Raw genomic sequence first — 12642 nt, 5'->3', positions numbered from 1 at the left:
TAGAAAATTAAGCTTGAAACAGATTTTTTAAAAAGCACATAAATCTGACAGCAATAGTAAAGAATTATTATCTGAAGAAATCAGAAGATGACATGAAGATAAGTAATTTCTATCATATATTATTCATTGTACTATAGCCAAATCCCCACATGAAACAATTTCCTTTGATACCTTTAATCTAGGCACCAAATACTGAAAGAGATATTCCAACTAAACCCTTACTTGGGGTACCGAACTGCTGATAAGCAAGATGACTGACTACACAAGTACATTGAGTCCTTCACCTTCTGAAACCAGTACATGACTTATTCGATAATTAAATAATTAGCTTTAAAAAACCATTATATAAAAATAAAAGTGATAGCATTCTAAAAATATTAGGACCATGTCAACCTTCCCTTGAATAAATTTTTTCTATATATTTATTTTTGGTTGTTCCCAATTTAGTCTTCGACTTACTGTAGATTCTTTTTATGAAAACCTTACATCTCTATTATCTACTTAGTTAGAAGTAAAGGCTTTGGTTACTTCTTACCTAATGGTGTCATCCCAGTGGAATTTCTTTCTTGGTCCTATGACACGTTTCCCTGGTTTCTCATCATCATCTTCCTCGGATCCATTTTTTTCTCTTTCTTCATCTGTTTGCAACCTAAAAATAAAAAACATTTTATGGAGCAGAGTTTTATTTTATTTATTTTATTTATTTATTTTTTTAAATATATTTTATTGGTATTTTACAGAGAGGAAGGGAGAGGGATAGAGAGTTAGAAATATCGATCAGCTGCCTCCTGCACACCTCCCACTGGGGATGTGCCCGCAACCAAGGTACATGCCCTTGACCGGAATCGAACCCGGGACCCTTCAGTCCGCAGGCCGATGCTCTATCCACTGAGCCAAACCGGTTTCGGCCAGAGTTTTAATTAAACATTGCATATAATAATACACTCCCTAGAAACTTGTTGAACTGCATATTTGGATGTTAATTCAAAAGACAAGGTAAATAGGGAATCTACCTTTCTACATAATACTTTGAATTTCATTTGGGGTTATAAAGTCATTTGGTAAATAAGGTCTTCAAACTATAATATAAAGGCACGAATACTTATTTTTTAGTTCAGAATATATTTGTGTCCAATCTCAGACAGTCAAGTTGGTCAACATGTGAAATGTCTGACCAGTGTCACCTCTTGCTTTGATCACTCCCATACAATAAATCAACAGACCTTTCGCCTTTGAAATCAAAGCAATTAAGTGGGAAGTGAAGTGTCATTTAGAATATATTTATTAGGTTAAATTTTAAATATTTAGATAAAGTCCCACCTATTGGCATAATACCCACATATAGTACAAAGACCCATATATACCATTTTAGAGGTAAATGTAGATGTCTACTTGGTGATAAAGTCCACTTAACACCAACCCTTAACATCTAAATATTTATGAAACAAAACCCAGTTCAAATAGAGTAAGTACATACTTGGCACACTTAGCTTGACTACGAGCCTGGCAGTCCTCCTGGTATTTAAATAGCTGTTGAGGCATGACATTGCTAACAGCCAGTTTCAGTTTTTGCAGAGGTTCTCTTAAACGATCATCCTGAGAAACAAATAAAGTTTTTTCAAACATATTTACAAAACTAGATTTGTAAGCAGGTCCTCAAATGATTAACATTTATGCTTTTAGACATTAATTACATTTATGAAATGTTTATATATTTAAGTATGGACATTGGTTTTACAACACTGACTTTTCATAATGCACACTGGATATAAAATTAGTATGACCATACTTCCCAGATAGCCAAGGAGAATCTCAGGTTTTGCCTACTGCCCTAGTGTAATTAATAAAAACTAGAGGCCAGGTGCATGGATTTGTGCACGGGTGGGGTCTCTAGGCCTGGCCTGTGCGGAATGGGCCAAAACTGGCTCTTCAACATCCCCGGAGGGGTCCTGGATTGCGAGAGGGCAGTTCTTGGGAGATACACTCAGGAATTGGGGTCCCTCCTCTCTGGTTCCCGGTGCGTCACCCGAGAACTGCAACTGCCATGTCACCGCAGCTCAGCAGCTCCTGCGTTGAGTGTCTCCCATCTGGTGGTCAGTGCACATCATAGCTACTGACTGGTCACTTAGGCTTTTATATATATATATACCAGAGGCCCGGTGCATGAAATTCGTGCACAGCGGGGGGGGGCGGTCTCCCTCAGCCAAGCCTGCACCCTCTCCAATCTGGGACCTCTCGAGGGCAGTCAGACATCCCTGTCACAATCCAGGACTGCTGGCTCCCAACTGCTCGTCTGCTTGCCTTCCTGATTGCCCCTAACCGCTTCTGCCTGCCAGCCTGATCACCCCCTAACCACTCCCCTGCCAGCCTGATTGATGCTTAACTGCTCCCCTGCTAGCCTGTTTGCCCCTAACTGCCTTCCCCTGCAGGCCTGGTCACCCCTAACTGCCCTCCCTTGCAGGCCTGGTCACTCGTAACTGACCTCCCCTGCAGGCCTGGTACCCCCCAACAGCTCTCCCCTGCAGGCCTGGGTCCCCCCCCCCCCCCCAAACTGCCCTTTCCTGCAGACCCAGCCGCCGCCAACTTCCCTCCTCTGCCGGCCGGGTCACCCCTAACTGCCCTCCCCAGCAGGCTTGATCACCCCCAACTGCCCTCCTTGCAGGACTGGTCCCTCCCAACTGCCCTCCCCTGCTGGCCATCTTGTGGTGGTCATCTAGTGTCCACATGGGGGGCAGGATCTTTGACCACATGGGGGCAGCCATATTGTGTATTGAAGTGGTCAATCTGCATATTACTTTTATTAGATAGGATAGAGGGCTGGTGCATGGGTGGGGGCCAGTTGGTTTGCCCTGGAGGGTGTCCCGGATCAGGGTGGGGGTTCCCTTGGGGCGTGAGGGCGGCCTGGGCGAGGGGCCTGTGGTGGTTTGCAGGCCAGCCACGCCCCCTGGTGACCCAAGCGGAGGCCCTGGTATCTGGGATTTATTTATCTTCTAGAATTGAAACTTTGTAGCCTGGAGTGGAGCCAAGCCTTCTGCTCACTCCATGGCGGCAGCCATTTCTGTTGGGATTTATGTAACTTTTATAATTGGAACTTTGTAGTCTAAAGCAGAGACAAAAGCAGGCCAGGGCTGCAGAAGCTTGGCTTCCTCCATCACCGGGGGCAACCCTAGCCTCCTGCTCTCTCCAGCTACGTGCCATTTCTGTTGGGATTTATCTTCTATAATTGAAACTTTGTAGCATTGGGTGGAGGCCGGGGCAGGCAAGGGCAGGAGGGAAGCTTGGCTTCCTCCATTGCCAGGGAAACCCAAGCCTCCCTCCTGCTTTGTGGCTGCAACAATCTTGTTTGGGTTGATTTGCATACTCGGTCCTGATTGGCTTGTTGGTGTAGCGGAGGTACAGTCAATTTGCATATCACTCTTTTATTAGATAGGGCTAGAGGTCCGGTGCATGAAATTCGTGCACAGAGGGAGGGTGTCCCTCAGCCCAGCCTGCACCCTCTCCAATCTGGGACCCCTTGAGGGATATCCGACTGCCCAGACATCCCTCTCACAATCCAGAGCTGCTGGCTCCCAACTGTTTGCTGGCTTGCCTTCCTGATTGCCCCTAACGCTTCTGCCTGCCAGCCTGATTGATGCCAACTGTTCCCCTGCCAGCCTGATTGCCCCTAAATGGCCTCCCCTGCAGGCCTGGTCACCCCTAACTGGCCTCCCCTACAGGCCTGGTCACCCCTAACTGGCCTCCCCTGCAGGCCTGGTCACCCCTAACTGGCCTCCCCTGCAGGCATGGTCCCCCCCAACTGCCCTTCCCTGCAGGCCCGGTCACCCCCAACTTCCCTCCTCTGCCGGCCTGGTTACCCCTAACTGCCCTCTCCTGCAGGCTTGATCTCCCCCAACTGCCCTCCCTTGCAGACCTGGTCCCTCCAAATTGCTCTCCCCTGCTGGCCACCTTGTGGCGGCCATCTTATGTCCACATGGGGGCAGCCATCTTGTGTGTTGGAGTGATGTTGATTTTCTGAATATTACTCTTTTATTAGATAGGAAGGATAGAGGCCTGGTGCACAGGTGGGGGCCAGCTGGGTGTCCTGGATCAGGGTGGGGGTTCCCTTGGGGCAGGTGGCAGCCTGGGTGAGGGGCCCGTGGTGGTTTGCAGGCCGGCCATGCGTCCCGGTGACCCAAGCGGAGGCCCTGGTATCTGGGATTTATTTATTTTCTATAATTGAAACTTTGTAGCCTTGAGCGGAGGCCAAGGCAGGCTAGGGCTGTGGAAACTTGGCTTCCTCCATCGCGGGGGGCAAGTCAATCCTCCTGCTCTCTCTAGTTCCGTGGCTGCCGCTATTTTTGTTGGGATTTATTTATCTTCTATAATTGAAACTTTGTAGACTTGAGTGTAGGCCAGGGTGGCAGGGAAGCTTGGCTTCCTCCATTGCTGGGGAAACCCAAACCTCATGCTTGCTGCAGCTCCATGGCTGCAGCCATCTTGGTTGGGTTAATTTGCATACTCGCTCCTGATTGGCTGGTGGGTATGGCTTGTGGGTGTAGCAGAGGTTCAGTCAATTTGCATATTACTCTTTTATTAGATAGGATATAGATAGATGCTCCTTTACGTTAGAAATGCTTCATGTTTGGCTGACAAATTACATGAATACTTTAACTGTAATACAAATGATTAAATAGATAACAAAATCTATATTGTGCAGACCACTAGTGGGTAATCTCATTATGATGGGGAACAAGTACCACAAGGAGACAAATTGCTTTGGAACACTGTAACTCATGATACAGTGTGGAAGACTACCAACAGGATGTTGGTTGGCATCCTGTTCTCTCATTTATTGTTAGTAATTGTGACTTGTGTTGCAAGCAAAAATGCAAAGTAAGGCCAAAATGAAAAAGGAAATTGGGAAACTCTTATTCACATGGGTTCAGGGCAAAAAGCAAGTAAATTTGTATATGACAGCTTTAGTTAAGCAATTAAATTATTTTCATCTTGCAAGTTACAATATATGTTATTAAAACACATTTTTATTACTGTCATTGGTGCAGAAATATTATAAAACTTTGCTTTTCTTCACTGACACAACTATTTTTAAAATGTGATTTCTGGTAAGGAGAGGATTTTTAGGAATGCATTAACCATTTTATGGCAGGTATATTTTACAAATTAAAATGTTTTATTTTATTAATAAACATTTATCTTATTAATAAAACCAAACTCAAATATTATTAATAATAAGAATTTACCTCTTTCAGGCATGCCAATGAATATTATTGCAACATGAAATTGTCTGCTATAAAAATCCCATTTTTCAAAATGTGAACATTCAGTATCACATGGTTCCTGGGTGACAGTGTTCACACAGCAGTAAAACTGTATGGAGGCACGCTCTCCCCTTTCTTCCCACTCAGGCCTTCATCTTCTAAACTCTATGGGACCCCACAAGACTTGCAACCAGGGGAGCAATAGTCAGCAGCATCTCATCTTGGGCTAACCCCCTGAACCTGTCTCCAAGGCCCCTTTTTCTCTGACTTTCCAGAGAACCAGAACAGCCCCACCTAGGGTCTCTCCTGTTGCTTCTTCTATCATAAGTCCTTCCTTGTTTCACTTTAATAAACATACTCTCAAAAGAAAATAAAGAAAACTGTATGGCGTTCCACCACAGGCACAGACAGATAAATTTGAATTACATAATGTTGAGTGTAAAAAGGCCAGCTGCAGAACAAAATAGACCGATGACTCAATTTATATGAAACTCAAAAACATGTAAAACAAAACAATTTAATGCTTATGTTTACAAATATTTGTGATAAAAATCATATAAAGAAAAGCAAAGGTAAGATACCTTTCTTCCTTAGCCAGTAGATATTAAATAACTTCAAATATTGAACCTGAAATGTCCCTTACAAAATATTTTACAATATGCAAAAAGTTGTCTTCCTACTTCTAATTATTATTTTTATTAATACCCATTTATGTCATTTGAATTTATGTCTATAAGCTCCAACTGTAAATGCCTGAAGGAGGCAGGCAAAGAGACAAATTCTGAGACCTTAGATAAATTTCACTTGTTCATTAACTGCTTTGAATTGAGAAAACTATAGTTTCCTCAATTCAAAGAAGTATTTTATCAACAGAAGCAGAGTACCTACAGTAAAGAATTCCATGTCTGCCTGGCTGGGTGTGGCTCAGCGATTGAGCATTGATGCAGGAATCAAGAGATCACTGGTTCGATTTCCCAGATAGGGCATATGCCCAGGTTGTGGGCTTGATCCCAGTAGGGAGTGTGCAAGAGGCAGCTAATCAATGATTCTCTCTCATCATTGATGTTTCTACCTTTCTTCCTCTTCCTTCCTCTCTGAAATCAATAAAAATAAATATTTTTAAAAAAAGAATTCTGTGTCTGTCAGATCACACCTAGTACAGTGAGCCAGACACATGTATTCTCCCATTAGCACCATGATAGACCTTGGATAGCCAAACTGTGCTGTTTGACTCCCACACCCAACCAGAAAAGTTTAGGTTGTCCCAAAATATTAAAATCAGATTTTTTGACCCAGGAATTTGGATTGGGATGCGTGAGCTGTGTCAGTCTGTATGTGTGGCTTTTCTGTGTAATGTAAAACCTTGAGAATCCAGTAATCTTATCTGTAGATGTACATAAAGAGATAAAGGTGAGATGTGGGGAGAGAGGTAGAAAAAGAGCTAATCTAAATGATCAGTTCCCATCCTTCCTGGCTGTATTCTTGCCCTTAATTCCATGAAAAACCTTTATTCATTAAAAAAAAGTCCTCTTTTATCTTAAATTACATTCAAGTCATTTTCTATTACTTGTAATTTATAAATATTTTTTATGTATGGAGGCAAAAAAATCATTAAGTGATAAGTAATCAGAACAATGAAGGTATGAAAAACCATTTTATATGAAGTGAAGAAGGAGACATAATAAAAGCTTTCAAAAACATGAAAGCCATGAAGTGGACAAATGATTAGATTTGTGTATGAATTCAAAGGTAGAATTAGGACCAACAGCTTAGAAAGCACCTGGGTTTGGCACAAAGCATGGAAGAACTTTCTGATATTATCCTATACTAGAGGCCCGATGCACGAAAATTTGTGCAAGAGTAGGCCTTCCTTCCCCCGGCTGCTGGCACCGGCTTCTATGGCACCCTGGACCCGGGCTGCTTCTCTCAGGCTGTCCACAGGCACCCTGGACCCGGGCTGCTTCTCTCGGGCTGTCCACAGGCACCTGGGACCTGGGCTGGCTTCCCTCCAGCCCTGGCTTCGTCAGAAAGGGCGTCCGGAATGACATCCGGTCTAATTAACATTTTACCCTTTTATTATTATTCTATATAGAGGTAATATGCAAATTGACCCTCATGCCATCACGTCATCACAAGATGGCTGCCACAAGATGGTCACCACAAGATGGCCGCCCCCACATTGTGACATGATGGCCTGCATGGGAGGGCAGTTGGGGGCAACCAGGTCGGCAGGGGAAGGCAGCTGGGTGACCAGGCTGGCAGGGAAGGGCAATTGGGGGCGATGAAGCCGGCAGGGGAACAGTTAGGTGTCAACCAGGCCGGCAGGGGAGCGGTTAGGGGGTGATTAGGCAGGAGGCAGGCGAGTGGTGAGGAGCCAGCAGCCTTGGATTGTGAGAGGGATTCCAGATTGGAGATGGTGCAGGCTGGGCTGAGGGACAACGCCCCCCTCAGTGCACGAATTTTGTGCACCGGGCCTCTAGATAATAAAAGCCCAGTGACCCAATGGCAGAACGACCTCTCGACCTGTTGCTATGATGTGCACTGACCACCAGGGGGCAGATGCTCAACAAAGGAGCTGCCACCTGGTAGTCAGTGCACTCCCACAGTGGGAGCGCTGCTCGGCTAACCGGGATGAGTGGCGCTCCCACAGCGGCCGATCCCCGAAGGCCACGCCCCCCACCAGTGCACAAATCCCGTGCACCAGGCCTCCAGTATTGAAATTAGTTTCTGACCATTGTCCATCTTGGACAATCACTTAGTGGGGTTGTAGTCAAGGAGAATCTAGCAAAAGATGGACTAGATAATTTTTAAATATACATGCAATCATGTGATTCTATTTATTGGTCTGTATAATATCTGTAGAGATCCATTTCCAGAATAAGAAAATTGACTTATAAATATGTCAGTTTATTTGTTGGAGGCAAAGTTGTGCTAGCTGTGAAATAGGTTAATTTACTAGTCCAAGAATTTATGCCTTAGAAAATATTTCTCACCTAAACCTATCAATTATTGAAAAGTAATTTTTTTCAGGGGGTCCAATGTGCCAATAATATTCATACAACATGACTATAAAGCAATTAATATGCAAAATCCCCCACAAGAAACCAGCCTCTTTACAGGTGATAAAACTCCCAGTGTAGATATCATTGTTTCTCCCCTTACCTGGACATTAAGATGTAACTTCTTTAGACGTTTTACCAGTGTTTCTTTATTGCATGGCACAAAAGCTTCAAGATGGGAGTAGACACCACTTCGAATGACAGGGCCTAGTTCCTGCAGCTGTAACTCAATGCTGACCAAAAATAACAACAAATGAATAGTAAAGAATTTCTTTCAGGTAGCAACAGACAAGCAAGGAGGCAAAGGAAGTGATTCTTTTCTCATTTTACATTTCCACGATTTTCTAGATTGTATTTTTCAAGGAAAAGAAATTAATAAATAGTGATGCTATAGAAAATTTCGATGAGCATAGTTTCAGAGAACTTATATAATCTCAAGCAAGCTGGCAAATAATATTTTTCATGGCTGCAACAAAGTCTACATTTTTGGGTAAAGAAAGCACAGGAACTCCATTATTAACCAGAAGTTCATTTCCTCATAGAGATATCATACTCCCTTCACCCCTTGCAATTACTATACTAGTGAGTCACATATGAGTTCTCAGAGTACTTTTTCCTTAGTTGTTTGAAAATTTCAGATTCAAAAGAGGTAAAACTTTTCTGGCTGCACATACAGACAGTTTCATCCATCTTTGTTTACTTTATTGTGCCTGGATTACAAACTAGGTATTTAATAGCCGGTTTGCACAATGAAATCATTTAACAATGCATTTTTCAGAATGTACCCCCATTCTTAAGCAGTGTATTTAAGTACACATCTCTCACAGATCCACTTTAATATTTTTTTCCTAAGAATTCCAATCTTCTAAGTCTCCATAAGTAGCTGGAAGCAACTAAAAACACTTGGCACCCAAAGTGTGAATGTCAGTTATTTTCACAGAGAAACAAAGTTCTCTTGAAGTGGTGAACTTTCTTGAGCCCTGCCTCCCACTTTCTACCAGGCTCCTTTTTCCTTCTTTAAGTGAAATCTATCCAAAGGCAGATTTCTATGCATGAAAGTTACTAATAATGGGCCTTGAATCTGAAAATAAATTATGAGCATGAGATCACTACAGGTTCTAAATGAATGAAAATATACTGGGACCATCTGTTATTAAATGCACTAGAGAACAAATATGGGGTTCTGTTGAGTAAATAGGCTGGACACTCACTTTTATATCCCTGTCTACACAAGGCTCTCCTTTGTCTCTAGAGAAGCTTCAAAGAAATGAAACATGGAAATCTGTAGTGGAAGCAACAGCCATCTTTATAAACAAGATTCTCCTACTTAGGAATATTTAGTGATAACGACTATGGTATCATCCTTTCTACACAGAATTTTAGAAATACAGTCATTTTCCCAAAGGTGATAAATGGCACATCTTCCTACCATGTCAACTTCCTCTTTCTAAAAAATCATTCTTAATAAATTTAAAACACTAATAAAAGAAAAACTCAGTCCAAATGAATTCTGGAATCTACTGAATTTCCTGGAGTTTCCTCAAGTATTCCAGATATCTTACCAATATTATCCAAATAATACAACCACTGAAAACTACTAACTGAAGAAAGCTTAAGGAACAATAACCCAAATTCAAAATCCCAAATATCTCTTTACCTTAAAGCAAGAATTCAAAAATCTGTTGATGTGTTAACTAATAGTAGACAAGAGGTGTGTTCATCCCTCTTGTCCCTGAATAACTACTTAATTCAGATGGGCTAGTTCTAGGGTTATCCAAAGAAGACTTGGTATGGAACAGGTTAGAAATATGTTTGAAAAATTGTTTGGGATTCCTCCAATTGCAAAGCAGCCCCTCAAGAGAGTAAGGAAAAGCTGTGGCTTGTGATCAACACTTTCACTTTGCTAACCTTCATTTCAAAGAAAAGAGAAACAGACAGGCAGACCAATTGGTAAGCCCATTTATATTGAGACTAGAGGCCCAGTGCATGAATTCGTGCATGAGTGGGGTCCGGGTGGCCTGCCCTGATTGGGCCGATAGGGCTGGGCTGGCCAGGGGAAGGGGCCTCAGGCAGTTGGCAGGCTGGCCATGCCCCCGATCAGGGAGAGGGTTGGCTGGTGGAGGGGAGGGCAGTTGGCTGGCCAGCCGGCCGGCCCTGCGCTCTGGTCGAACTCCCAGTCAAGGGAACAATTTGCATATTAGCCCTTTTTTTTTTTTTTTTTTTTTTTTTTAATAAAGGAGCATCTAATAATGAAGGAAGACAGATCTCACTGACAAATATCCAATAGGATTGGTAGTACCTGCCTAAAGCATTTGTTGAGCAGAATTGTCAGGCTGAATTGGAATAATAGGCAAAGCATCAAGATTTTATTAGCAATGTCAGCTTGAAGTAAAGGAGGAAATAGGGGATGAAATCAAGCCAGCATGTTGTATATTTGTTGATCCAGGTCAAATTCATTAGGCTAAAAGTAAAAAGGTACTCTATTCCAACAAACTTGTCTCTTTATATCTCCAGCATACGAAGCAATGGTGAGGCAGAGCCAATACACCTGAATACCTTCATGGGAATAACTACAACAAATAATCATCTACCATATGTCCTTAGAAGATCAACTCAGTCCAGAGAAATAAGGGATGTGGGGTCAGGAAAGTGGAAAAAGAGGCAAGGGTGGTATAATAAAGTGACTAAAAGAGAAAAAAATTCAACTAAACACTACGGCTTGTAGAATTGGAGGCACACTTTCTTTTTAAAATTTATTTCAGAGAAGAAGGAAGAGGTAGAGAGAGATAAAAACATCAATAATGAGAGAGAATCATTGATTGCCTGCCTCCTGCACACCCCCCCACTGGGGATCGAGCCTGCAACCCGGGCATGTGCCTTGACCGGAATTGAACCTGGGAACCTTCAGTCCACAAGCTAACACTCTATCCACCCAGCCAAAACTTTTATGAAATAAAAAATAGACGGGCCCTGGCCCAGTAGTTCAGTTGGTTGGAGCATCATCCCAATACACCAAGGTTGCAGGTTCATCCCTGGTTAGGGCACATACAAGAATCAACCAATGAGTGCATGAATGGGTGGAACAACAAATCAATGTCTCTCTCTCTCTAAAAATTAATAAATTAAAAAAATTTTTTAAGTAGGTGGGCTCCAAAAAACTAGAGGATTTGTTTTAGAATAGATATGAGAGGAACTGGCAGAGTAGCCAGTTAATGGAATGCTGCTATTCTGCTTATTTGAGATGTTATTTCCCAAGGATGGTCTTTTGATTCTCTCAGGGGAGATACACTAGTAGCTATTCCCACTTACAGAAAAGTAAAATAAAAAAGAATTGTCTCCGTCTTAGGAAAAGGACCCGATCTAGTAAACTTAGTGCTTTCAAATGGAAAGAAAAAGAAGAGCTAGGCAGATCCCTGATAATAGAATCTGGGACAGCTCTGATGAGAAATGTTATATTGTTTATTGAATCTGGGGTTTTAAGGGAGCTAGGTAAAAGGAGCTGGTGCCAACAGGAAGCATTTGCGTTGTTCTCAGGCAAACAGAAACAACTTGAAAAGCCCTGGATTAAATAAAGAATAGGAACAAAATTTCACCATATTAGAAGTAGCATACTAGGTTGTATGTTTCATGAAGTCCATGGGACTTAAAACAGCATAAGAGAATGCAATTAATTAAAATGGTTATCAGAACCAACAAACCAGTCCATCCTTTCTATCTTGAGAAACTATCTTCATATATATATATATATTTTATTGATTTCAGAGAGGAAGGGAGAGGGAGAGAGATAGAAACATCAGTGATAAGAGAGAATCTCCGATCGGCTGCCTCCTGCACACCCACTACTGGGGATAGAGCCTGCAACCCAGGCATGTGCCCTTGACTGGAATTGAACCCAGGATCCTTCAGTCCACAGGCCAACGCTCTATCCACTGAGCCAAACCGGCTAGGGCTCTTCATTATATATTTAAAAGAGAAATCACAGTATTAGAAACATTGGTTTTCTGTTTCTTTCTATATGATGCTACTGAACCACCAACACATTATTTTCATCAGAAAAGTAAATTTTGCTGCTTTCCCCAGAATCACTTTTTTTATTTTTATTTTTGGTGCAGTTCTGCTTGCAGCCAATTATATATCCAATTTCCAATGGTCAAAATTTATAAGCCAATCCTATATAATTAAGAGGTAATATGTAAATTAACTGTCACACAGTCACAAGATGGCTGCACCCGCAGCTGTGGCAGGGTTCCCGTAACACAAGATGGCTGCACCCACAGTGGAGGCAGGGTTCCCATAATGAGCGATCAGCAGGGACCTGAGGGTGC

The 12642-nt window shown here is 42.5% G+C and overlaps 1 protein-coding gene across 1 annotated transcript in view; it reads right to left on the bottom strand.

The window, feature by feature from the left end:
- The window catches only part of UBN2 (ubinuclein 2), a 97496-nt gene that overhangs the window by 25531 nt on the left and 59323 nt on the right, over positions 1-12642 (bottom strand). The window contains exons 8-10 of the mRNA XM_080665259.1: positions 8421-8550; positions 1478-1596; positions 536-649 (exon numbers count right to left, since the gene is read on the bottom strand). Coding sequence (XP_080521385.1) covers positions 536-649; positions 1478-1596; positions 8421-8550 — 363 coding nt within the window. The remainder of the gene's footprint in view (positions 1-535; positions 650-1477; positions 1597-8420; positions 8551-12642) is intronic.

This window comes from Plecotus auritus (genome assembly GCF_963455305.1).
Source record: "Plecotus auritus genome assembly, chromosome: 4".
NCBI lineage: Eukaryota > Metazoa > Chordata > Mammalia > Chiroptera > Vespertilionidae > Plecotus > Plecotus auritus.
The sequence above is the reverse complement of the archived record's forward strand: the minus strand, read 5'-3'. Positions and strand labels throughout refer to the sequence as shown.